The following is a 26,967-nucleotide window of genomic DNA, read 5'->3' as shown; positions in this document are numbered from 1 at the left end:
ACCGTAGTCACGCATGCGCGCGCCAGTCGGATTTATCAATGATGCTCAAACCTGCAGGGGAGATCTCAAGGGCGGAGCGCTCCAGGATGGAGCATGCGCACCGACAGCACCTCGGCGGATTGCTGGAGCTCTGCGCAGGCGCGGTGCGGTGCGTGGGAACCATGGCGGGGTTTTGTCTTTGCCCTTGGTTGAAAAGGAGGCGGTGGACGACGGTTGCTGGGTGGCCTGGGAGGGTTGGTCCAATAAGCAGAATCCGTCGTCAGGTAGGTGTGGTGACTTTGCTCCGCAAGAACTGAAAGACCTCTTCCCGATCCTCGTGGTCCCTGTAGGGGCCTCCCCTCCGCCAGCGGACGGCGGCCGGCCAGGCCGTGGAGTTGGCCTGTTCTTTTTACTCCTCCTCCTCCTCTCCACTCACATGTTCCGACCTCAGAGAATGGTTAGGTGGAGGCTGGCAGTGTGGCTTTACCAAGGGGAAGTGTGAACGGAGCCACTGGGCTGCACGGGCCGCGGCGGGTACTGCAGAGGGAGCTTTGGGCCATGCCAGGCTTCTGCCACTTCTCCATCTGTGGCGGGTGGTCACAGAGCCGGAAGCTGCAGCTGGGGAAAAGCACCTGATGCCACATCCCCCAGCCAATAAGTAACAATGAGCGGCGCAGGAGAGAGAAGCGGTCCCACGGAAAGTTTCTAAAGTCGCCCATGCACGTTAATGAAAAGAGCTGCCCTATAGTTAACTTTTCTTCATTATAGTAGTAAAAAAAACTCCCCTAGGTGGAGCTTTAAGATGTTAATGAGACGTGGGACAAATGAAATAGCTTGTAGGTGCTCTGTGCCCACGCAGTGTAGGAACCGCCTCAACATACTTTGGGGAGGGAAAAAGGTAAGAGGAAGGGGACGCCCCCAACCCCAAGAGCCTATAAAACTGCTACACCTGTAAACCTGGGGGAGCCATATCCATTCTGTTTCAAAGTGAGCTCCCTTGGTGCATCAAGCTTATGCTTTAATAAACCTTTCTCTGCAAAACTGTTTTACCTGCTTTGTTGATTTCTATCCTGAAAGGGAGACTTAAGGACCCCTGTGCAGGTAACACATCTTAGCTGACACTGGACTTGGGCCATGGCGCCTGCAAGATGGCGACCTCGTGACCTCCGGCCGCAGTAACCAAAGTGGAGAAAGACCTGCGGCCAAAGGGGGATCTGTGCGCCTGCAAGAGTGAGCAGAAACGGCACCTTGGGTCTCTGGTGCAGTAGAATCTGAGCTGGGATTTTAAAGGTCTGGAAAAATGGGAACTTTCTAGATGCCCCATGGGATAGGAAGGTAAATAGTACCGACCACCACCACCACTCCATGCCCGTCCTCTGCCTGAAGTGGCTTGTACAGATGACTTCTACATCTTTTGAAAGAAAAAAGGAAATTATAGAAAAGTTGACTGTCAGAGTTCCAAAGTCTAATTGTAAAAAGGTCCTAGTTGGCCAAGTTTTAACACTCCAGATTCATTCTAGGTTGTGGAAGTCAGTATCTCTGTTCTTTACATCCTGTTTCCTGTGGTTATAAATTAACTTCCACTGGTGTTAACACATTTGGACAGTCCAAAGGTATATATGCTCTTCTTCCGAAAAAGCAATCTGCAATTTAGGGAGCAAGATGAATATTAACTAGATTTTTACTTCCTTAAATAAGGTGGAATGAATGACCTGGAATCAGAAAACTAAAATCTCTCCCCCTTTCTTTCTTTCTTATACAGCCAATAAATCATCAAGTCTAGAGGTAGATAGGAATCATAACCATGTCTTGTTGCTGTGTGTGCCCCATAATATTCTTAAAACACTGGTTTTGTGACTCCTTTACATCATTATATTATTGGAAACTACAAAGAGCTTTTGTTTATATAGGTTTTACCTTCCTAACTTAATTTTTGTTAATTGTTCTGCTTGGATCGACAGTAATGTACATTAATGGGAATGAATCAGTAAAAAGTAGAAAAGGTAACCAGCATGAATAACATGGTATCTATGGAAAAATCCACTCCAGCTTCTGAATACCTGGCTTAAAATTAACTTTCATAATGGGCCCACTTCATGGGATTGTTTTATCCTACAATCTTGGGATCTTGGCAATAACTTAGATTGTTTCCTAGAGTTGTAATGTCTATGAACTAACTCTCCTTTTGGTAAGTTCATAATGAAGGAAAGTAGCATCCAAGCTAAACCAACTATAGGATGTGTTTTGTTACTTTTTGTTATATTTTTGTGACTCTTGCACATTCTGAAGAAGTCACCCATCAAAAATTCTACATAATATACTCACTGGTTTTAAATATTGCATGTTTCCTACAAAAATTACCCATATGCAAAATTATAAAATTCTGAGGTATGTTTATTAATGTCCCTTTGGGCATATGCTGTACTATTGGATTTCAGGTTAAGGGGAAGCTATGGAATCCTTTCTACCAATTTTACTTTTGATAGCTCTGCTTTTATATATAACATAATACGAACAGCCAATGCAAATTTTCTCTATTTGTAGTTATAGTTATCTCTGTACTGTGGACATTGTACTTTTCTCACTTTGTCTCATCAAATAAATTATGAGGGTTTTTTAACAATAGATGTCTTTATGTGTGAATCCCCAGCATCTGGTACGCAAATATCAAGTGAACATTGAATAACTTTCACAGTGTTGAAACACAGGGTTCGTTTATTAGACTGATGAAGATGCTGTTTTAAACATCTCTATAATTGTTTTAAACATGTAACACACTGATCAGAAGGAAATAGTGAGAAAGCTCCTTGACCATTTCTAGGAATTGTTTACTTCAAAGAAAGTTGTTTTGGAAGCTTAAAGCAAGGAATTAAAATCTATTTCATCATTGTTGCTGGGAACCAGAAGTTGATAACATTCAGATCCTCCTTTATCCTAGTAGAACTGCCTTTTGTACCTTTGATCTTTCCTCAGACACTTTGGTGGTTCTTAAGATTAGTGAGATTGATGATTATTCTGGGTCTTAAGTACCCGCTTTCAGCACATTATGTAATTTACTTGCTTTCAACCTCCCAATACCAGGAGCAGAGTGGTCATTGGGAATACGGAGAAACACCAGATATTGTAAAATTAGTTCAAGACCTCAGTCCCACCCAGGTTCAAAGCAGAGCGACTGCTCCAGCATGAAGGGTCACTGACCAGCCTCCTTGCTTCTCTTGAGGACCAGAAGAGACAGAATGTTGACAACTGAGGCTGCACTTAGTGACGCTGCCCATGTGACGTAACCACTCTAATGTGATAGTGATTTAAATCAAGTTTAACAACAAATCCTAAACAGGAGTGACCTGAGCACCTTCACGTTATGTGTATGTGAGGGAAAATGGGCCAAACAGGTCTCAGGGATGGGGCTGCTGTTGGCTCATCTATTACCCTTGTAATTACTGCAGTGACACCAAAGATCAGGTCAGGCTAAATGGGGGCAGTAGAATCCAACAGAGCAATAAACGTTTGAGCCCTTTCCCTCCAAGTTCTCAGCATACCCAGCTTTTTTCTTCAGTCAGCTGAGATTGGAGTAGAGGAAGAGGAGTGAAAAAAGCCAGAGGGCAGAGCCGCCCAATGGCAGTAAAGCAAGTCTTTTCCATTTAACTTCCAAGCAGCTGCCTGCTCAGGCTCAAGAAATGATCTTCCAAATTTCTGCCCGAAGCTCTCTCTTCACTGCTGACACCACTTATTTCTGCTTTGGGCCCTGTGTGACCAGCCACCACAGCCACACTGCCCTTCAGCTGGGGACCTAGGGCTCACTGCCCCATCGTCATCACGTTCCTTCTCCCGCCTGAAGGAGCAACGAGGTACCATCTGAGCAGTTTGTTTCAATCCTGCCTTCCCCACTCAACCTCTAAAGATTTAACAGGACACTGGGAGACCCAACCCCATCCCCACTACTTGAACAAAAGCATTTGCTTCCAGATCTGGGGCATCGCCTCATATCCCCTAACCTGGCCCCCAGAGTCCTTTTTCCAAAAAGCAATGTCTCTGCATTCAATCTTCGTCACCAAAACTGTCAAACTGTGTAGGGTCTGAGGTTTTAATCCTACAAGCTACTAAGCTAGAGGCTGTTATTTTTTCATGGTTGCTGGCAGAAGACACAAGACTACTCATCCAAAGAAAAAGGACTTGGTACTCATAGCAAAAGCTGTCACCATAGCTTCGTACTGGATTGTGTCAGTTTCCTATTCCCTCAAGTCCCACAGAGATGACATAGGGACTGATAATGGATGTCTATACACACAGTGGGTTGCATTACAAAACAGGAACACTGGACTTACAGGATTCAGTGCTTTCGTAGCGAACAGAAGCAAGCTTGCTCTCTGTCTGGAGGAAGACATTACTTCATCTTGCAAGGTTGGTGAGATGCAACATAACCCTGAGAAATGACTCATGTAAAGAGTAGTCAGGGCCTTGCACTGTTGGGATACCCAACAAGACGATGCAGGGATACTAAGGGCACATGGCAGATTGCTTCTCCTGACAGGTACAATCTTCTGGAGGGGAAATTTAGCAATAGCCAACAAAGTTACATATGAATTTACCTTTTGACTCTGCAATCCTATTTCTAAGAATTAACTGATGACACATCTCAAATAATGCAGAAATATAGATATGCCCAAGGTTATTCATATCATGATTGTAACTTAAAAATATTGGAAACAATAAGAAAATGAACAACCCAATTTAAAAATGGGCAAAAGATTTGAACAGACACCTCACCAAAAAAGATGTACAGATGGTAAATAAACATGAAAATATGCTCAACATCATGCATTTTTAGGGAATTGCAAATTAAAAAACATGAGATACTACTTCACACCTGTTAGAATGGTTAAAATCTAAAACATTGACAAGAAATATTGACAAGGATGCGGAACAACAGGCAGTCTGTCATCGCTGGTGGGAATGCAACATGGTGCAGCCACGAAGGAACAGTTTGGCATTCTTACAAAATTAAACATGCTCTTACCACAAGATCCAGTAATCCTGCTCCGTGGTATTTATCCAAACTGAAAACTTACAGCTACACCAAAATCTGCACACGTTTACAGCAGCTTTATTCATAATTGCTAAAACTTGCAAGCAACCAAGATGTCCTTCAGTAGGTGAATGGATAAATAAATTGTGGTTTATTCAGACAATGGAATATTATTCCCTCTCAAAAGATGTGAGCTCTCAAGCCATGAAAAGACACAGAGGAAACTTAAGTGCATATTACTAAATGAAAGAAGCAAATCTAAAAAGCCTACATGATTCCAACTATATGACATTCTGGAAAAGGTAAAACTATGGAGACTGAAAACATCAGCAGGTGCCAGGGGTTAGGTGATAGGAGGGATGAATAGGTAGAACACAGAGGACTTTTAAGACAAACTATCCTGTATGACACTATAATGGTGGATGTATGTCATTACACATTTGTCAAAACTCACAGAATGTATAACATCAAGAGTGAACCCAGTGTAAACTATGGATTTTGGGTGATAATGTGTAGGTTCATTGACTGTAACAAATGCACCACTCTGGAGGGTGTGGGGAAGACATTGCTAGTGGGAGACTGCGGGATAGTGGGTAGAGGTATATGGGACCTCCCTGTACTTTCTGCTCAATTTTGCTGTGAACCTAAAACTGCTTTAAAAAATAGTCTATCTTAAAAAATAAACAAACAAAAATAACGTGTTGGGGAAAAAAAAACGTTGCCGGAGTAGGGGGAGGAAACGGATGTGGGTTGGAGGATGGGGGATAAAAGAACAATAAATTAAGGAGAGGAATTGTGCACTGGACCAAGGACAAAATGTAATAAAATGAAGAGTATGTTTAACTCAATGCTCACCTTCAGTTCAAGAGAAAAGATAATGTATGTGTACTTGCTCTGTAATCACAACTTATATGATTTGGTACTGAGTTATTGGTTGTATTTTGCCCCAGTATACACTGATTCTAACCTCAATTGTTCACATTTTGACTATACTTCCTTACGAGTAAAAACTAACCCCCTAAATCGAGGTGAAACTCGGAATTCAATTTTTCTACACCGTATCCCCATACAAGGAATTTGTTTTATTATCTCTCTACAGCTTAGTATTTGTTTTTTAACACTAAAATACCCATTGTCCTCTGCAGGAATACATTGCAATTGAGGTCTGGGGATGTTCCTTCCCTGCCCGATTTCCTCACACTTGCTACCCACTCGTGGCGTTAGGGCGCAACTAACATCACTTTGCCTTCCTGCCCATCACACATCAAGCAGGGGCGGCGGAGCGCGGGTGTCCGACCGTCACCTTCGCCGCCTATTCTTTCATTTCCAGTAATTGACCTTCCAGAGACCGCGGAGGTAGAGGTACAGTCTCCTGTGATTCTCCTGGCTGGGGGGCTTCATCGTAACGAACTCGAGGTGCACATCCTAAGGGCTTTCAGGTTGCGGCAGGGAGGAGGATTCTACCTAAAGGTTAAGTTCAACTCTCTGACTCTAGGAAATGTCCAGCAGTTGGGAAACGCGTCGCCGCGGTCTCTCCAGCCTAAAGGGCTGGCCTCACGGAGAACAGCGTCAGCGCTTCAGGTCACCACGGGACCACGACCCAGCCCGCACCACGCATCCTTCAGGACTCAAAGACTCGCCCGTTGCTCCATTGCGGCGCCAGGCGGAGCAGGCGGGCGTTGGGGAACTGCGCGTGCGCGGCGGAGGACGGCTCCGGAGTCTGCGTCCCGCCGCCTCCGGGCTCCGGGGCGGCATGAAGCGCGGCGCGGACGCCGGCGAGGCGTGCGGCGAGGGCCCGCGGAAGCTGGGACTCTGCGTCCTCTGCGGCCTCCCCGCAGCAGGAAAGTCGACCTTCGCGCGGGCGCTCAGCCACCAGCTGCGGCAGGAGCGGGGCTGGGCCGTCGGCGTCGTCGCCTATGATGACATCATGCCAGACGCGTTCCTCGCGGAGGCGAGCGCACGGCCATTGGTCAGTACGAGGGGGCGGGGCCTAGACTGTGCCACGGAAGGAAATGTACAAGCTCCTCTGTGTACTGGGTGATACCCGACGTGGGAGCGGGGAGCCCTAGCAGAGCGGAGAGACTGGGGTTGGAGGACAGTGCAGCTGCTTTAACCTATTAGGTTGGTGCCAAAGTAATTGCGGTTTTTGCAATTATTTTTAACCCGCAATTACTTTGGCACCAACATAATAGAAGGCGTTGACTCCATCTTGGAGTAATTCGTTGTAGAGGTTTATATGTACTTTGGGGACATATATGTATATTCTGTACAGTGAAGTCTTAAGACAGGGTTAGGTTCTGAAGTCAGCGTGCAAGGTGGAAATCCCCCATAGGCAAATACACTCTTGAAAATCCTTTGGGAAGATTGTTCGCAGAAGAGGGATAGAATCTCTAAAAAATTCCAACCACAGCCAGTTTAACATGCAGCCAGGAGTGAATCCAGGTTTTGTGGGGCTTGAAGTTTATGCAGTTTGGGGAAGAAAAAGCATACAAAACGATAAGGAACAAAATTGCTATGACGATAAAGAGGCTGTTCAAATGAAGGACCCAGCCTCTGAAGCTCAAGCTTACTCATCTCGGTAAACTTGCATCTGCCAGCATAGGAAAAGATGGCTGTTCCTTAGTAGACCACCAGATAAAGTAATGGGCTTGTATTTAGGGACCTACTTGTGTGTTCCAAGTACATGCTTCTCTTTAAGCCCTCGATCACACTCAGCACTGAGCTGCATCCTCTTGGAGACACGTGTGAAAACTGAGACCTGAGGGGAGAGTAGATTCATGTCTCCCATATCTCATGCTCACTCTAGAGCAAATACTCTTTGGTTGAAATATTCTAAAAATTTTAAAGTTATTTTTGTCATTTAGTGCCTGAGTGTAGATGAATTCACATAAATAAAATGCAAATATGATGTGATTCCACTCTATATCCACGGTCAGACAATTAAGTTCACGAACTGATCCTAGAAAAAGTGCTGCATACCTCATTGCTGAATATCACTATGGTCACCTTCAAAGTACACCCCTTGGGAAGCTAAGCACTGCCATTGCCTAGTCCACCCTTCAAAGCAATCTTGGAACTCTTTTTCTGGAATGGCCATCAGAGCTATCGTCGTATTACCCTTGATGTCCTCAAAATGTCTTCCTTTCAATATTTCCTTTATCTTTGGGTAAAGAAAGAAGTCATTGGGGGCCAGATCAGGTGAGTAGGGAGGGTGTTCCAATACAGTTATTTGTTTACTGGCTAAAAGCTCCGTCACAGACAGTGCTGTGTGAGCTGGTGCATTGTTGTGATGCAAGAGCCATGAATCGTTGGCGAAAAGTTCAGGTTGTCTAACACACGCAGCCTTTTCAGCACTTCCAAAAAGTAAACTTGGTTAACTGTTTGTCCAGTTGGTACAAATTCATAATGAATGATCCCTCTGATATCAAAGAAGGTTGGCAACATCGTTGCAACAAGTTCACAAACTTCATTGCCAGACCTCCTATATGTAAGAATACAGTATATCTGACAAGGAAAAATTTTGGACCACTCCACCAAAGTTACATACTTCCCTTTTCTTGGTTAATTGTGAGGTGAATACAGTATCAGGCCCCTGGCAGCACCAGTTTACTTAGATGATAGTATTTTCACCACTCTGGAGAAAGCTAAAAGTTATTGATGGGGATTGTTGTATTTGCTGGGCTTTTCCTTGCTTTTCTTAGTTTTTTTTCCCACTCTCCCCCTATAGATAAAGGCCATGGGATTCATCTAATCACATGAGAAGGATCTCTCACCTTTTAGGAAGTGATCCCTCTTTTTATTGGATTTAGCTGATGTATTTGTTGTATGTGCTGTAACCTCAGTGAGGTGGTAAAGCAAGGACAGGCAAGAGAGGGACGCTGATCTCCTGTCGTGTGTTTGACCTCATGACTCTGTCCGTGCTGTACACAGCCCTTGAGCGCACAAGGTTACTTGTATTTTCAAGCTATTTACTCTCTTCCCCTCAATCTGCTTCCTCCATCTTTCCCCGTCCCTTTCCAACCCTGTTAGCCTGAGGTCTTTTCCTCTTGACCCAGGGACCTTTCAGCTGATCCTTTATGTCCAGAACTTTTCTCATTTCAAAGGCAAACCAGCGTTGCTGTATCATAGCCAGCCTAATTTATTTTGGCAAGATACTGATTTTGGCTTTTCCTTTCTCCTGGATGGTAACAGCTTTTCATTCTTTCATTATTCACTCATTTCGTTATTCAATTATTTAATATACATGTCCAGAGCACCGATTGGTGGCAGACTCTCTGCTGGAGGCTGGGTGTCTACTGGACGAGCAGGGACAGAGAGACATGCAAACAAATGCCTAAACAGTGGAAACCCTGCTAGAGTGGAAACCCGACTCACACAGAACAGGGTGTCGTGATAAGTCAGGGAGGGTCTGAGCTGCCTTCTGCATAGTGGAGTCTGAGAAGAGTTCACGGAGAACTAATCATTGGGGAGGAGTCTTCCAGGCAGAGGGAACGGTATATAGGAGGACGTGAGACATGAGAATACAAGCTGTGTTTAGAGGATGCCATATGGTCCTGTGGGATGAAATTTTCATTTGGGGCGGGGTGCCAATGAGGCATGACTGTCTTACTGGCCAAAGCCTAATGTAAGTTGCAATGCTTCGGTCTTTTACAGCCATCCCAATGGAAATTGCTTCGACAGGAACTGCTGAAGTACATAGAATACTTCTTGCTGGCTGTCATTAACGGGTGTCAGATGGCTGCCCCACCCAACAGGACTGAAGCCATGTGGGAAGATTTTATAAACTGCTTAAAGGATCAAGATCTCCTATGTTCTGCAGCGCTTGAGGCCCAGTCTTGCTACCTCTTAACGAAGACTGCAGTTTGTAGACCTTTGTTTTTGATTTTAGATGACAACTTCTATTATCAAAGTATGAGATATGAAGTCTACCAACTGGCTCGGAAATGTAATTAAACCATTTTTTCTTACACACAGAGACATATATTCCCATATCAAAATCATTATCGTCTTTAGTGAGAATTTCATGGGTTTGGGAGATTTATATGGATTTTCTTCATTTTCAAAGCTAGATGTTCATTCAGTATTGCACATGGTTGTCCCTGCTGCGGCTGGAATAATGTGTCTAATATGTTTATTTCACAATTAGAAAATAGCACAGCAGTAACTTCTGTGGTTTCAAATTGTTTTCAGATTCATTAGGCTTTTGCCAGCTCTTCTTAGATTGTTCTCTCGAGACCTGTTTACGGAGGAATGACCAGAGACCTCGGGCACTGCCAGCCGAGACCATCCACCTGATGGGAAGAAAGATAGAAGAGCCCAACCCTGAGAAAAATGCTTGGGAACACCGAAGTCTCACAATTCGGAGTCCAGCATGTTCTTCTGAGGCCAGGTATCCCTCTCAAAGCCATCCTTCCCTCAGTGTCTCCTGAGGCAGGCACTGTGCTAAATGCTTTACTTGTATCCAGTTGGTTAATTCTCACACAGGCCTTAGAGCGGTCTTGTTATTAATATGTCCCCCTTTGTATAGGAGAGGAAACTGAGTGAGACCGTTTAGTGTGTCCAGAGTCACCGAGCTTGTGACAGCTGAGATTTGACCCCAAGTTTGTTTCAAACGTGCTCTTGTTAAGATCCTGCTGTGTCCCAGAGGTCAGAGCAGGGAATACAGAGTAGGACATATCTTTGGTACTCTTGCAGAAATAGCATGCAAGTCTAAATAGGTTGCCCAGTAGTTCTCTTATAGAAAGAAAGATACCAGAACTGTTACTGAATCCTAATTTTGCCTTAAACCTCACAATAGTTATGTGCTTATCTAGGGAAGGCTTGTGGCCGTGGTGTCTAATGCATTTCGGTCACGATATATGCATATGTCTTGATAGTCCTAGAGCAGCACATTTCTAATGGAAAGTTCACTGTTTCACTGACGAAATGTGCTCCATTCGCACTGTCCAGCGTGGTAGCTGCCAGCTACAGGGAATCTTAAGCACTTGAAACATAGCCAGTGCAACTGATGCCCTGAATTTTAAATTTTATTTTAATGACTTGAAACTTCAGTAGCCCACGTGGTGCTAGTGGCTATTGTGTCAGACAACGCAGTTCTGCAGGTATATTACTGCCCACCTCTCCTTAGCCCCGGCCTGACTATTGTCCGTAGAGGGTCAGTAATTTTTAAAGGCTAATTTTTAAAAACTCATTCTTCAAAACGTTTAGTTCCCATACATTTTATTATACTTGGACATACTGAAAAAAATAAAAATTGGGTTTAAGTGACTATGGTTTATAGGGTTTATGAAAGAAGCTGAGGTTTCTAATTTTAGCTTCTCATAATATCCTGAAGGCTTGATCAGACACATAAGCGCTTGAGTGATCATTCTGTAATACATAAAATGTTTCCTTTGGGAAAGAATGGCTGGTTGAGGTATTGAGCTACCCCATGAGAGCAGCATAAGGTTTATCGTCAATGCTTTCAGACCAGTGAGGGCATTCTTTCTAGGAGCAAGGAGTGGGCTTCTCCAATGCCAGTGCAAACCCTTAGCACTTAATCTGCTGTTTTGTCTTGGGTCTGAAGATGGTCGCCTTTTCTCACATATCCACAATAGTCACCGCGTAACTGTGAACAGGTTGATGGATGTCTGGTGGCCCTGTGCAAGAAGTTGAAAGGTGATCTGACAACTGTACCTTTCCCAGGCTTCTCTGCAATCTTACTACTTTATGTGTATAATCTCATTCAATCCTCACAATATCCCTGTGAGGGTAGATACAGTCATCCCCCTTTAATAGATGGGATAACTAAGGCCCAGGTAAGTATAGTAACAGCCAGATAGTAAATGGCAGAGCCAAGATTTGGACCCAGTGCAATCTCACTCACTCTAGAACCTGGGCTCTTTTCAGTGACAAAAATCATCTTGAGGTTGAGATTTAACGCAATGAATTCACTGCCCTAAGTTTTTTCAGTGCTACCCCTTGTACTCTGAGTAAAATTCAGAGTTGTTACCATGTGTTGTAACCCTGATCAACTCCCAAACCTCGTATCTTACCACTGTCTCCTGTTGCTGCTTTTCAGCCAAACCAGCCTTCTCTGTTGCGTGAACACAAGAAGCTTGCTCTTGCCTCAGGGCCTTTGTACTTGCTGTCTTCTCTACCCTTCCACATATCCATGCTTGACTGGCTTCCCTGAGCATCTGAACCCTGAAGAATGTAGTTAGATTACCCAGGCATCTCTGATCATAATCGCTGTGTGTATGGTCTTAACTCACCACTTGTCACTCTCTGAAATTAGTTTCTGCTTATTAATTTGTTACCTGTCTCCATTATATTATCCCTTGGAGAGAGGAGGCATCTTGCTTCACCTCCAGCCTAGCACATAGTTTCACATACATGGTTGTACAATGTTTCTAATAAATATTATTAAATGAATGAATTCCACCTCAGCTCTCCAAGGCTGCTGGACAAATGACAGCTTTGCTAACTCACACTCAGTAAAGGAGCAGAAGCCAGGAAGTAAAGACAGGGCATCTTTCTTTAGGGAATAAAAGAGAATTCTGGTAGCCTGAAGTTCAGCACCTAATGAGGGTAGAGAGAATGTCTTTTCAAAGCTTACTGATGTAGCTTTGGAAATTAATTTTTTTTTTAAGGAGGGTTTTTTTTTGTTTATAATTTAAGCTTTTCCATTTCGATTTTACAAGAAGGTAGCTTTCCAAATTGTTTTGTTTTCTCCCTTTTGTTTAGGATCGTGGGTTACAGCACTTTTATTCCTCTAGAATTCAATTTGGTGTTCACAAACACAAGTTATTTAAAAACAAATGTTTGCTATGAAGATTTATTTTATCCCACCTTCTCTTGCAGCCCGGAGTTGACTGATTTATTGCTTACTGCTCTGGAAAATCCAGTAAAATATGCTGAAGATAACGTGGAACAAAAGGTAAGCCTTCCAGTTTAGCTTTAGTAGAAATGAGAAGGGACAACTTTTTGCAGGAAAATCTTTTTGAGCTGAGTGAACAATGTGAATAAAATGCGGAAGCAGCAGCTTTGGCACTGCCTTGGCATGTCGCCAGTTCTCAGCTTCTGGTCCCTGGGTGCTGGAGTGCACTGGTGGCCGCTTGCACTGGCTGGTCAAAGCTGTCAGATTTTCAGAAATGTTGGTAGCTTGAGATGGGCAAGGATGGGGCTATTTATACCACAGAAATTGACAAATACTACAGATAGGTTTTGTTGTTTTTCTGGAGAGCCCTGTTGTTGGACATTTACCAGCATCCTGTGGCCCCAACAGAACCCAGTTTGCAACTGGATGTATTTCATACAGACCCTGTCCTACGGAAGAATAACTGAAACAGAAAAGCCACTTTGATTTTTCTTTTCATCTCTTCAAGCCTGCATCACTTTAGCCTTGGCTTTTATAAAACTCTGTCATTGTTCAATAACTATGTCTGTATTACATAGGAAACAGACAGAATTATTTGTTCAACGAACATTCTTCATCAAGCTGATCAGACCCTCCGAAGAATTATCTCTCAGACAATGAAGGAAGCGAAAGGTATGTTGTGTCGTTACATTCTGTTTAGTTGAGTAGTACAAGTACTGCTACTCTTGTTCCCTTGACGCTTAGGTGGTTTATTAGCTTTCAGCCATAAAGTGTACATCATGTTTTCAGTTCTAATATACAACTGGGTTATACAAAACTAAACAGTCTACCCCTGGAACGGTATTCATCCATCCAATAAGTCTTTACGGAGTGGCTACTCTACGAGGCCTTTTTCTAGATACTGGGGAGTTGGGAGGGAGCAGAACATGAGGAGACAGGGAGAAAAAGTGAATATATGCTGGTGCTCTGAAGACAAATCCAGTAGGGTAAGGCAGGTCAGAGTGATGGGGGGAGTTCTTTTAAAGGAGTAATCAGAAAGGCTTCTCAGAGGAGATGACATTTAAGCACAGATGTGAATGGAAGGGAAGAGCAAATCATGCAGGTATCTGGAAGATCATTCCATGGAGTGGACACATCAAGTGCAAAAGCCCAGAGGAAAAGTTGTTTGTTATGTTCTAGAACAGAAAAGAGGCCACTGAGCCTGGGGTGAAGTAAGAACAGTGGAGAAGGAGTCGGGGACCAAATGTAAAATCAGCATGGAGTTTGAACAAGCTTAATATACTGTCAGTCTGAATTTAGATGAAACATGTAGTAATTATAGTTTTATAAAATAATAATTCCTTTAGATTTTAAACATTGAACTCTTTGCTGTATTTAAGTTTTGATTTAAAAAATAACTGTAGCATTTCTTGAGTTCCTTTTATATGCTAAATGCCTTATAAATATATTTTCTAGTCTTTACAATCCTACAAGGTAGCTGTGATTTTACAAATGGCGACATGAAGGTTCTGAGAGGACCTAGTAACTTGCCCATAGCCGAACAGCTACTAAATACTGTACTGGGGCAACCTGGGATTCAGACTTTAGTCTGCTTGTAGTGTGTGCTTCTATGCTCCCCACACCACCAACGAAAGCTTCTAATATTCATACCTTTACAAATGTTTAGACATTCGAAAAACAAACAGTAGATGTTATATTGTAACCTCTGTGCAGCTCAGTACGTGGACACAGGCACACACAGAAAGAGTCACAAAACCGTCACATTTAAGGAACGCCATGTTCTGTTTGATTTCATTTTAGAAAAACACTGGATGCAACTTGCAACTCACTTATGGGTTACAATCCAAAATATGAAAAACAGAGGCCTGGAACAGCAGTGGCAGCATGATTAGAATAAAAACAAAAATAGTTGCAGTTCTATCTCAACCATTTGTCTTTCTTCTGTTCTGTCTATAACGTGAAGGGCAGGGGTTATGCCCAAATCACTCTTGACCCACCCATTTAAAAAAGATAGTTTTTTAGGCTTTCTGATTTTTGTTTTTTTGGGAGGGAGATGGTACTAGCTTCTGGATCTGTGCTTAAAATTAAAAATGCAGTTCTCATACCATCAAGAAAGTTAATTTTTAGAAAAACCACACAGAATGGGAAAAAATATTTGCGACTAATGTATCTCATAAGGGACTTGTATCCAAAATACATAAATGACTCTTAACACTCAATAATGAAGACAAATGACCAAATTTTTCAAAGGGCAAAGGATTTGAATTTCTCCAGGGAAGATATACACATGGCCAAGAACCACATGAAAACATGCTTGATGTCATTAGTCATCAGGGAAATGATGTCAAAACCACAGTGAGACAGCACTGCATACCCACGAGGACAGCTCGAATCAGTAAGTGCAGGCGAGGCTGTGGAGGAGTCAGAACCCTCATGCACGGCTGGTGGGAATGGGAGATGGTGCAGCTGCTTTGGAAAACAGCCGAGCCGTTCCTCAAACAGTTAAGCGCAGAGGTATCCTGAGACCGAGCAATTCCACTAGTAGGTATATACTCAAGAGAAATGAAAAATATGTTCATGTAAAAATTTGTACACAAATGTTCATAGCACCGTTATTCACAACAGCCCAAAGGTGGAAGCAACCTAAGTGTGCATCAGCTGACAAATGGATAAACAAAATGTGGTCTACCCCTACAATGGATTATTTAGCCATAAAAAGGAATGAAGTATCAATACGTTACAACATGGGTGAACCTTGAAAACATGCAAAATGAAAGCAGCCAGTCACAAAAGGCCACGTATGAGTCCAGTCATGTGAAATGTCAGAACAGGCAAATCTAGACAGAGTAGGTTAGTGGTTGCTTAGGGATTGGGGGTGGTGAAGTAGGAAGGTGATACTAAAGAGTACAGGTATTTGAGATGACGATATATTCTAAAATTGTGGTGATAGTTGCATATATCTGAGTATACTAAAACAACTGAATTGTACTTTAAATGGATGAATCAGATGGTATGTGAATTGTATCACAATAAAGCTGTTTTACAAAAAAATTCAGCCCTTCAGTCCCACTACCCACACGGCTGGGGGCTGCCTGACTGAATAGGGCAGATACAGAACGTTTCCATCATTGGAGAACGTAATGTTGGACAACTGTCGTAGGTACTATCAGTTTCAAAACCAAATTGTCATTTTCTGGCTCTACTTTTTTGCTTTACTACCGGTTAGTTCAGCAAGATTCAAAGTCAAGTATCTTGTCAACAATAAAAAGAAATCCCTTTCAGCCTCGTCTTTTCTGCTCAGGAATTTCCTAGCAAGTTATTTAAAGGATTTGCTTGTATCACATTAATGTAACCTTTTGTCTATATTGTACCAACTCAGTGGTATTGTGATTATTTATAGAAGAATCTAGTTGGTTTGTGTGAAGTAATCATATTAATTTCCTGGTGTCATTCGACAGCCCAGCTTGATTTGATTTACACAAATAATTTGAGAATATCTTTATCTTAGATGAACAAGTGCTTCCTTACAACTTGAAGCTTCTAGCAGAAGAACTTAACAAGCTCAAAACAGAGTTTTTGGAAGACCTAAGACAAGGAAACAAAAAGTACCTGTGCTTTCAACAAACCATTGACATATCAGATGTTATTTCTTCTTTTCATTATGAGAAAGGTAATATTGTGCAGAAGTATTTTTCAAAGCAGTGTTAAAACTTATGACTTTCCAATCAAATGGCTGATGTTGGTTAAGATTTTGTAGCAACAGTTTTGTATTACTGGATGTTTTCTAGGCCAACGATGTAAATTGCCAAAGACTTGTTATTTTATAAAAATCAGCCATTCTAAGATCCATTTATCATAACAGAAATTACTTCAGTCAGTCACTTGTCAGATGTGACGGATAATTAAGCATCAGAGGCAGCCTTCATCATTTCTGCGCCAGAACTCTTAGGGTAGGGCTGGGGAGGGCCAGGAGTCACACACGGTTCTTAAAGCAAAGGAACTAGAAAAGACACAAAACGCAGATGTCTGGAGCTGTTGTTTTTAACTCGTGACAGATATTCTCCTGGGTAAGGCATTCTACAAATTTAAACTAATGTAGCCACAAAACCTTTTTTTTTTTTTTAGCTTAATATTTTACATACTGGAAAACAACTAACAAATTAATTGGATCCTAGTTTTCAAAAAGAAAAATCGAGATCATTAGAAAGTGTTATTTTTTATTCATATATTACAAAAGCAAAGCTTCTTTCACAATATGGACTACATACTATGTGTGGTTATTTCAGCATTAAACTGCTTTCTGGAATCCCTAAACAATATAGTGTTTTGCAACGATACTCAAGTTTTGTTTTGCATACAAAGTAGATGTTCTTTACATCAAAGTATACATTACCAAAAACAAGTTCTAGAAATCACCCTCTAAGACTATTTAATGAAAAAGTTCTTAGGGAATTTTTAAAAAATAATACATCCATTTGATAAATATTTTGTAGAACTTAAAGTAAGGTTTATCTTTGAACATTTTGTTTTTGAAATTTTCCTTTGTCAAACAGTTCTGCAGATGAATGGCAAACACTTATTTCTAAAATGAAATAGCACTGGGAAATATCCAATGGAATTCTTTTCAAGGTAAAAGTATAGCCTTGACTTGAATTTCAAACAGTTGTAGTTATATAATCTATTACTAAAATCTGAAATAAAATTATTCCCTATTAATCTCTTTACAGTTTCTTAAAAAAATATTAGTGGACATAAATCATCTACCAACTTTAAAAAATCTAATCTTATGTTCACTGAACAAAAATAAATTTAGTTTCAGAACACTGCCTATTAACAGCAAAGTACTATAAATAGTGCATGTTAAACTTTTCCCAACTCATTTCTACAAAATAGTTGATTAAAAATAAAATGGGACAAATATATTGACTATATAATGAAAGACACAAAATTTAAATAAAATCCTAAATCTTTTTAAAAATATAATACTAAAGATTCTAAGGTAGATTTGCTTCAAAAATTTCAGTGCATTTAGAATTGTAGCTTTCAGGCATCAACACCTTTGGAATACTTTTAAGTCACAGGAATATTAGAATTATACACTCTAGTTTATAATTAGGGGAAAAACTTTTCTCTGTTTAAATTAAAATGCGCCTTCAAAACATCTTTAGTTATTGGAAAAAATGTATTTGTCACTATTTGGCCCAGGATATAGCGTTTATAAACTGATTTTAACAAGGGAGTTCTTCCCCTGTTTAATGAAAACTTTCATTTTCTATAATGGGTATTGCCTTCATTTGAAGAATAAAATAGAAGTGAGAGGGGGAAAAAATAATCACAAAAGTTTCCAAATGACAGCAACCTGTTTCTTTCTGGCAACCAATAAACACCCGGGCCAAGCTATACATTTGGAAATGGCTGCACTAAACTGATCTGAGCAGTGAGCAATTTAAGCAACAGAGCGAAGCAGGATTGTAGAATTTTAGATGCACAAGCCTCAGATTTGACAAGAAAGAGTTATATTTGTTTGGAGTCCAAGCCTCTTTAAGATGCTGCTTCTTTGAACAATGCAACTGAGATTAGTTGAGATTGGATATTAAACCACAAGAACTCAGTCTAGTGGCTTTCTAGCATGTGGGAGGGCAGACGATGCATTAACTTGGCACTTAGGGGTGTTTGTGGACATGTACCATCAGCGTTCCCCTTTTATTTGCTATAGGAGTAGTGGTCCTTCTTGGTTAATAAACGCTTAATAGTTCTTTATGAAGCCAATTAGTAACACTTTCAGCTTTGATCCAAATTAAAAATAAAAATTTTTGCAAAGTACACAGAAACCAGCAGTTAGTAACAATATATTTTATTGTTTGAAGCTAGTTATTACACAATATATAAACAATAGCCTCCTATTCAAAATTACTCTAGATTTAGCAAGTCTTATTTTTGTAAACAAATTAAATATGTTCAAATGCATTTTATATCTATTTTTACATTTTCGTATCTTTTCCTAATAATCAGTTTCCATATAGCTTTGTCACTCACTGTACAGGAAAGACTGGTAAAACCGCAAATAAGCATTACAACTTAAAGTCACACAAAATATTTTCAAAATATTTTCAATGGCTAATTCTGAAGAGAAGACCACAATTCATGGATATATGTTCTCATTTTTTAAAATATTACTTCATCAACACATTTTTCCATGTGTTTCCATACCTACCTTTTTTTTGGAAATTATGGACAAGAATGAATATAAGGCAGGAAAATGAAACTTCAGAGATTTTTTTTTAAGGACTGCATTTCTAGGAATATGATGGATGACTTCCACTGTACCTCTTTGGTCATCAAAGGAATAAGAGGAATGACAGAGTCTTAGTAGTAATCAACCTCACCCGACACTAACTGTCAGAATGAAGGTTTAAATGAAAAGTTCAAATTAAAAGGAAAAAAAAGCATCTTCATAGACAATCCTCTGATATTTCTAGTGTTCTCATGTATTTACCTGTGGTTTCTAAAATAAATTAGAAAAGAATCGAATGGAAAATTGACATGTGTTTAAACTAGAAATTGAACATGCAGGTATTTTAAATATCCAACTCAATTTTCAATGTAAAGCTTTGTTTCATTTCTTTTCAGAACTTTTATCTCATATTTTTATAATTTTAATTTCAAAAGAATTAACTGTTTTATATTGCCCCTTATGGAAAAAAGGTTTACTATAGCTGAAATGGCTTTACTATTATCAGTTGAAATGAAACTATGTAAACAAAATAGTATTTCAATTAAGAGCAATTTTAAAGGCAATTCCTCTACTAAACATTGAAATAAGTTGTAACATTTTATAAGAGAAAGTAATTTATTTTACCATTTTGAAATATGGCAGAAATAACATCTAGCTACAATGTATCTATTGAAACATCAAGAGTATTGATAATCTTCGAAGTTTTTATGGACCATAAGTATGGGAAATTTAAATGAACACCTGTAAGACTGAGAATGCATTTCAGTTCTCAAATGTCTAACTGAAAGGGAAAAATAGATACCAGTGTGTCTAGCTATTCTACATAAATGACCCTGACCGGAATTTTATGAAAAAAACAAAAGGAAAATTTCTTTCCATTGTCAAAGTTTTCTATAAATATAATGTATAAACTTTAAATTAGCAGACACCTTATTAAGGATGGACATCCCCCCCAAAAAATAAAACTACAAAACACAAAAAGGCAAAACCAAGAAAAGCATAACGTGATTGTTGTTGATCAGTGTTGGTTATGTTGCCCTCTTGCAAAATGACAGGCAAAGTCGTACTTGTTTTTACATTTACACCCACATATGTTACACTGAAAAGGATTCTCATAGCCATGGCATCCCATGTGAATCGTGTAGAGGATGTTGTCCGCGAAGTACATGTCACAGTGCTGGCAGTGGTGGAGCAGCTGCGGGTCCTGGACTGGCAGGGTCGGAGCCGGAGTGCTTGGCTGGCTGTTCCCTAGGCTGGGTGTACTCGTGTGGGCGCTCGGTTCACTGCTTGGACCCGCCACCGGACTGTAGTTCCTCTGACTGTGTGAAGGCCGGGGCTCGGGGCTCGTAGGGGAAGAGCTCTGAGGAATACTTGCTGACACGGCAGAAACAACTGTTTGGGCAGAGGGCTGCTGTATCAGGAAAGGCTTCTCGTCGGGGCAGGGTACTACATCAGGGGACGCGGGGTTTTGGTTTTCAGGTGGCAAACTGGACAACTGTCCTGCTAGAGTGGAGAGCTGATTTAAAGGGTTGTCAACCAGGAGTTCCTGGGGGTCCCGTGGCAGGCCACCAGTTGACGTGGTTTTCGCCATACTTTCATAGGAGTCAGTCTGGATGTTTGGGATTTCATGGGTAAAATCGTTAAGGTAGTCTGGCTTCTGAACCACCATGGAAGGTGGACTTAAGTTGATTAGTGCTCTTCTGCTATAGCTCAGATTGCTTGTTTTCTTCTGTAAAACCCCCCACATTTTCTTGCTGCTTAAGGAAGACCTAGTACCTTTAATTGGTACCATTTTATGCTTGCGCCTTCGATGATGGGACAGGTTGCTTCGATCACTGCAGCGGAAGGAACATAATTCACATTTGTATGGTTTTTCTCCTGTATGGGAACGCATATGGGCTTCCAAATGACGCTCATACGCAGATGCAAATGGACATAAGTGACATCTATGAGGTTTCTCACCTGTTTAAAAAAAATGCGGGAGAAATTGCAAGAGTAGCTCATCTATGAAGTTTCCTGTTTTGTCCATTCATTAGATTTGAAATTGATCAAAAATAAAATGCTTTTTAGAAATATACATTTGCACAAAAGATTTATTAAAATCTGTAAAGAAACCTACAAAGCTTAACAACTCATCAGCAACAGTTTGAAATATACACATATATTCTATCACTCAATATAGTATAAAAATTGTTACAGCTTCAACTGGCATTCAAGGAAAGAAGAAATAGCACAACTGACAATAATATTCCCTACATAGTAATTTTATCAAAAGCATGCTCCAGAGTTACATGTTCACGTATGTATCTACACATGAACCGTTATTCATACATTTTGCACACACACAAATACCCCTTCCTCGGGGGGAAAAAATACAAAAATCCTTTTTTAAGAAGTCCATATATTAAGAAGAAAGTTCAAAATTGACATGCTTGCTAGGCCAATTATGAGTTATGCAAAGTGTCCTTTCAAAATTGCCAGCTTTACCACTAACTTTCTCCTTTAGTTAGTGCTCTTAGTTGAAGATGGCCAAATACGTAAAATAAATATCTGGAATCCGAGATTTGGAGTCATTCATTCAACAATGAAGGACTGAGTACCTATTATGTGTCAGATGCCATTACGCTGTGGGGCATAAAGATGGCACTGACACAATCCTTGTCCTCAAGGTTTTCAGGCCACCACAACACAGCATGGGAAGCCACTGTGGCACACAGGAGGGACACGTAACCTGCTCCCAGGGCAGGACAAGGTGTAGTTAGGAGGGTTTCGCAGTAGGAGGGATGGCTAAGGTGAGACCTGAGGCCAGCACTGTAGTCTGCGACTGTTTCCCCCAGTCTGCAAGTGAAACGCACTAAGGATCAGGATGAAAACATCTTATCTCTTCACACGGCTTTCAGCATTAACCTGTCCCGCCAGAGAAGCAGACAGATGTTGAGAGGTTATTTGGATCAAGAAGGAAGAGACAGCTAAGGACGGGGAAGGTCTATAAGGACCTCACTTCCTGTTTGTATGCTGTGATGCTATTGCTTTGTAAAAATGGAGTAACTTCCCCCTTTATTCAAACCTTATCTCAACCTTCATTTTTAAACTACCAGAACTAGGTATATACAGATCAACCTGCCCTCCTAGGCCCCTCTCTTGCCCCCAAAGAAAGGCCTTCTCAGCCGCTTCTGTTACCTGTGTGGATTCTAATATGTTCAATAAGCCGGGCGGTTCCTTTGCTGGCATAGTTGCAGTACCGACACTTGAGCTTCCCATCGAAGGTCCTTTCAAACCCGTCCACTAACATTCCTGAGTTTTCATCCAGGGAAACTTCAACAGATGGGTGATCAAGTCCATTCTGATCACCATCTGTTCCAGCTGTAAACAAAGTATGCAAAAGAAATCATGCATCTCAGAATTAACTCAGTGTGGCATTTTAGTCTTCAATGGTAGCAAATCTTTCATAAATTGATAGCTTACTTAGCTTAAAAGTTAAATTCTTAAAATACAGACTTTCTGAACTGAGGCTAATTTTGTACAAAAGCAATATTCTATTTATGAGAAACTCTTTTAGGGGGATTTCAAATTACTTACAAATCTTATCTGTCCTCAACATGCTTTTGAAGAAGAGGGTCACATCCTTATTTGACAGGTGAGGAGTTGGGGGTACATAGTAATGGCATCATTACACATGTGTTTAAGATGCTAGCCTCTTCTACAAATATTAATATTATAATTGGAAGTCATGAAAAATCTCCCCAAATCCTAACTCTTATCTTCTTTAGCCTAAAGCAATTAATGTTGAGTTCTGCACTGTTCCACTCAGTTTATACATATGTCCTAGATACTGGGTAGCATTTAGGATCTTAAAATTCTAGTTAAGCACATAAAGGAAAATACTGTGTTTGATTCCTCTGAATGTTAGAACTCTTAAGAATTTGAGGGCTAAAAGATATTTCTTTGGCTCTTTGCTTTTAATCTAATCTGACTGCTTCTTTGTGTAGATAAAGAAACTGAAAGGGCAAGTGCTCATAATCAGGAAAACCAGCCAATGGGGGAGACCACAGCCCTGGTCTCTGGAATCGCAGTCCAGGAACTTGTACACTAGTGTTTGCAGGAAAATGTTTACTCCTGTAGCTTCAAGGGAAAAGCACTTCTACCCCATCCCCAGGAGGTGGCATTGTGGGTGTGAACAGCTCCATCCCCCAACCCCGGTTCCTCCCTCCCTCACCAGGAGAAGTGATTTTGCTGGTTGGTGCAGGTCCAATATCTAACAAAGCCATTGCACTGGAGGAACAAGGCTCAGTGTCCCGCTCTCCCACTGCTTTCCCAAGCCAATTTAATGTGTATATTAATCACTTGAGGAGCTTATTAAAACACAGATTCTGATTCAGTAGATCTGGGGTGGAGCCTGACATTCTGCACTTTTAACAAGCTCCCGAGTCTCTGCTGCTGGTCCCTGGACTCCAAGGCCATGGACCATCTAGGTCAGCAGCCAGCCCACTTTTCCTATCAGGGTCATAGAGTAAATATTTAGGGGCCATATGGTCTTTATAACTACTCAACTCTGCCGTTATACTACTCAAACATAGCCATACTTGCTTATTTACAATTTTCTACAGCTATATTTCAATAAAACTTTATGGATGCTGAAGTTTGAATTTCACGTAGTTTTAACGTGTTATGATTATTCTTTTGATTTTTTCCAACCATTTTTAAATGTAGAAACCACTCTTAGCTTACAGGTCACACAAAATCAGCAGTCCAGATGGGCTCACAGGCTGTGGTTTGCTGACCAATGAATTAGGTTTGGAAACAAATTCCAATGTGTGTGGTAAGCAAACCAGTCACAGTCTATGGCTGCTTTCTCTATTCTACTTTCTGCTCCTAGATGGGTAAACACGGTCATCCCGTTCTTCATTTTAGTAGTAGGAACAGAAACCCCCATTTTGTTTCAGGTCTGATCCAGAGTTCCTAATGGCAGAATCCTCTGTGTACTGAAATTGATGCTTGAACCCTTTGGGTTCCTTTGGGTCTAGTAACAGAACCTGAGAAGGGTATTTAGAACCCCTAAACTTCCAACAAGACCAGAAAGCATCTGTAGAGCACGTTAAGCCGTTGGGGAGTTTCACTCTCCCTCAACAAAAAACCTGGTATGTTTAAAGAAAACCAAAAAAATTGCCTTGGATCTTTTTAGGAAAAAATGGAAAGATTCATAGTATGGATTACTACACACAAACATTCTAGATTTATAAACCGTGGGTTATTCAATAGTATTAAGATGAGTCTACCTCCCTGAAGAGACTCTGCTTCTTTGTCCCCACTAACTGATCCAGAAATCATGTTCACATGGTGGGTCTGCTGAGTCAGGTATTCCTGGAAATCCTTCACGAAGTCCAAAGGCTCTGGTTTCTTTTCACCCATCTTTGCCTTTTAGTTTTTTACGTTTACAGTTATACCTAGGGGGGAAAAAACTGAAATAATTTTACACTATTAAGGGAGATGCAGTATGTATTAAAACAACAGTGACGTTATTATGTGCAAGGAGCCATTCACAGTCCCTGCCTGTAACTATGGTACAATCTTCCCGGGGAACTAGAGACATACACAACGTGGTGAGCAATGAGCATATTTGACATTTCAATAAACTGGGATTAAACTAAAGTCTTAAGAGGATGGAAGGAAATTACAAAGACAGAAAAGAAGAGAAAATAAGTCCTAGGGGGTTTTAAAGGTATTATTATTATTACTACCTCTTTTAACTATTTTCTAGAAAGCTGGGACTACTGAAAGTCTATCCTCGGGGATGAACAGAATACTACCATATTTCCCAGAAAATAAGCCCTAGCATGATTTTTCAGAATGCTCATAATATAAGCCCTACCCCAAAAATAAGCCCCAGTTAAGATCGTCAGCCAGATGGATGCACTAAGTTGCAACACAAGATGGACATACTGAATTATAAAATAATGATATTAATATACAATTAAATATAAATAATATTGACATTAATACCTAAATGATAATATAAATATAATTAAGTATTTGTAAATGCCCAAGCGGGCGCCTTTGGATGAGAGGTAAATGCCTATGTAAACAGATGAACTTGAGACTTACTGCCGAATGACCAATCGGAGTACAGACACAACACACAAATAACATGCGCACTTGACAACGAACGGACGTGGTTGTGTCTAACATGAATCTTCATAATTCAATATGCCATGTGTGTAACAGACGTACTTAATGCACTCGTGTGAAATAAAGAAATGTTTTCTGAATTTTGGTGCCTGCAATTTTTCGTCGCTTTTCTGTGGACCATCATTCTTAACTGTCATCATTTTTGTTGCTACTCCTGTCTCATAAGTCTTCAATTAACATTTGATTTAATGGTAGATTTAAAGGGAATAATATTTTGATCCCCAGACAAGATGAGTGCAAAAAGAAAGCTATTCTGTTGAGTATAAGAAAGGAATCGTGGAGGACTCCCGGGGCAAGAATCTTACGGCTTTCTGCAAAGAGAAGTTGGATCTCCGAATGGTCCAAATGGCGAGCAGAGTATGATAACCTCAGTCAACAGATGGACAAGGGAAATGCTAAGAAGCGCAAGTGTGGATCAGGTCAGCAACCATTATTTCCTGAGCTAGAAGACATCATCTGTGAATGGATTGCTGACAGGAGAGCAAAGGCTTTGGTTGTGTGCAAGGCTGATAGTCAAGCATTTGCCCTTGCAATGGCACCACAGTTAGAAATGTCCTCAGAAGAACTCAAAGCATCACAACACTGGCTAGATGGCTTCCTTCAGCGATATGACTGTCTCTAAGATCGACAACACTGTTCAAGCTGGAAGATACTGAAGTTATTAAACGTGCACTTGCATTCAAGTCCTTTGTTGATGGGATCGACTTTTCTAAATACCAACTCTCCAACATGATTGCTATGGATGAAACTGCAGTGTTTATGGGCCAAGGATCTCAAACGACAGTTGATCAGAGGGGTGCCTCGTCAATCTACATTCAGTCCACTGGTTACAAAAGTGGACGTGTTACCTGTATTTTGGCGATTAGTCTGGATGGAAAGAAAGCCCCACCTCTAATCATCACTAAAGGCAAGAAAGATAAGGTTGAACATGATTCAGCCATTTATGTTCTTGAAACGGAAAAAGCCTGGTGCACACAAGCAGTTATAAGCAAGCGGGTAGATTTAATGCTGCCACTTGTTTTGCGAGGGGGCCAAAGAGGTCTGCTAGTCTGGGATTCAGCCAGCACTCACCGCGCTAAAGACATGAAGAACTTCCTTGCAGAGAGAATATATCGAATAATGATTCCCGCAGGAATGACTGCCTATCTCCAGACTCTTGATATTGCAATAAACAAGCCATTCAAGGACCATTTGCGCATGGAAATCAATGACTACATTGAACATAGAATGGAGAGAAATCAGTGTGGAAACTTTGTGAAGCCTAGCCTGCAAGAGGTGGGGACTTGGGTGAAGAATTCCTGGGATAAAATCACTGACAGCTGTGTTGCCAATGCACTACGAGAAGGTGACATGGACAAGAAGTGCTCATTTAAGGAGAGCTGTATTGCTGAACATGAGAGATTGGGGCCAATGGTTCTATAGGAAATGGAGTTGCAAGAAATTCAAGCCAGAATTCGGGGTTTAGAGAGTTATGACGATGTTCCAGAAGATGACATGACTGTATTTGAATAAATGTAGATTGTTGTACATGAATAAATGTAGATTGTTGTACGTGAAAAAATAAGATATCCCCTGAAAATAAGTTCTAATGCGTCTTTTGGAGCAAAAATTAATATAAGACTGGTCTTATTTTCAGGGGAAATACGGTAGTAGCTCAAACTAACCACCTGTAAGAATGTGAAC

General features: G+C 40.9%; 2 protein-coding genes and 1 long non-coding RNA gene across 9 annotated transcripts; 1 reads left to right on the top strand and 2 right to left on the bottom strand.

Moving 5' to 3' along the window:
* Nucleotides 1-2,671: 2,671 nt before the first annotated feature.
* LOC109436387 (uncharacterized) lies at nucleotides 2,672-6,491 on the bottom strand. Its single transcript, XR_002136106.2, has 2 exons — nucleotides 4,305-6,491; nucleotides 2,672-3,811 (listed from the first exon to the last, which is right to left on the bottom strand). It is a non-coding gene; the product is annotated as an uncharacterized LOC109436387 (long non-coding RNA).
* PSTK (phosphoseryl-tRNA kinase) lies at nucleotides 6,476-26,967 on the top strand. Of its 7 annotated transcripts, none has more exons than XM_074338852.1 (7): nucleotides 6,476-6,974; nucleotides 9,659-9,950; nucleotides 10,196-10,394; nucleotides 12,848-12,923; nucleotides 13,442-13,535; nucleotides 16,372-16,533; nucleotides 25,510-26,967. In XM_074338852.1, the coding sequence occupies exons 1-7, from the start codon at nucleotides 6,504-6,506 to the stop codon at nucleotides 25,542-25,544; spliced, it is 1,329 nt and encodes a 442-aa protein (XP_074194953.1). In that variant the 5' UTR covers nucleotides 6,476-6,503; the 3' UTR covers nucleotides 25,545-26,967. The 7 variants fall into 7 exon arrangements, with proteins under 7 accessions (XP_074194953.1, XP_074194954.1, XP_074194956.1 ...); XM_074338853.1 differs by lacking the exon at nucleotides 25,510-26,967 and adding an exon at nucleotides 24,857-25,364; XM_074338855.1 differs by lacking the exon at nucleotides 16,372-16,533.
* Nucleotides 18,702-24,507, bottom strand: IKZF5 (IKAROS family zinc finger 5). The gene is made up of 3 exons (XM_019714931.2): nucleotides 24,375-24,507; nucleotides 22,279-22,461; nucleotides 18,702-21,060 (listed from the first exon to the last, which is right to left on the bottom strand). Exons 1-3 carry the CDS (start codon nucleotides 24,505-24,507, stop codon nucleotides 20,117-20,119), a joined length of 1,260 nt encoding a protein of 419 aa, XP_019570490.2. The 3' UTR covers nucleotides 18,702-20,116.

Source organism: Rhinolophus sinicus, linkage group LG07 (genome assembly GCF_036562045.2).
Source record: "Rhinolophus sinicus isolate RSC01 linkage group LG07, ASM3656204v1, whole genome shotgun sequence".
Taxonomy (NCBI): Eukaryota; Metazoa; Chordata; class Mammalia; order Chiroptera; family Rhinolophidae; genus Rhinolophus; species Rhinolophus sinicus.
This window is presented reverse-complemented; position numbering and strand designations above follow the sequence as displayed.

Coding starts and splice junctions, on each gene's coding strand:
- PSTK (XM_074338851.1), top strand. CDS start 6,504: ATGTCCAGCAGTTGGGAAACGCGTCGCCGCGGTCTCTCCAGCCTAAAG. Junction 9,951..10,195: donor CTACCAACTGGCTCGGAAAT/GTAATTAAACCA, acceptor AATTGTTTTCAG/ATTCATTAGGCTTTTGCCAG. Junction 10,395..12,847: donor GCATGTTCTTCTGAGGCCAG/GTATCCCTCTCA, acceptor CTTCTCTTGCAG/CCCGGAGTTGACTGATTTAT.
- IKZF5 (XM_019714931.2), bottom strand. CDS start 24,507: ATGGGTGAAAAGAAACCAGAGCCTTTGGACTTCGTGAAGGATTTCCAG. Junction 22,462..24,374: donor AGCAGAGTCTCTTCAGGGAG/GTAGACTCATCT, acceptor CTTTGTTTACAG/CTGGAACAGATGGTGATCAG. Junction 21,061..22,278: donor ACATATTAGAATCCACACAG/GTAACAGAAGCG, acceptor TTTTTTAAACAG/GTGAGAAACCTCATAGATGT.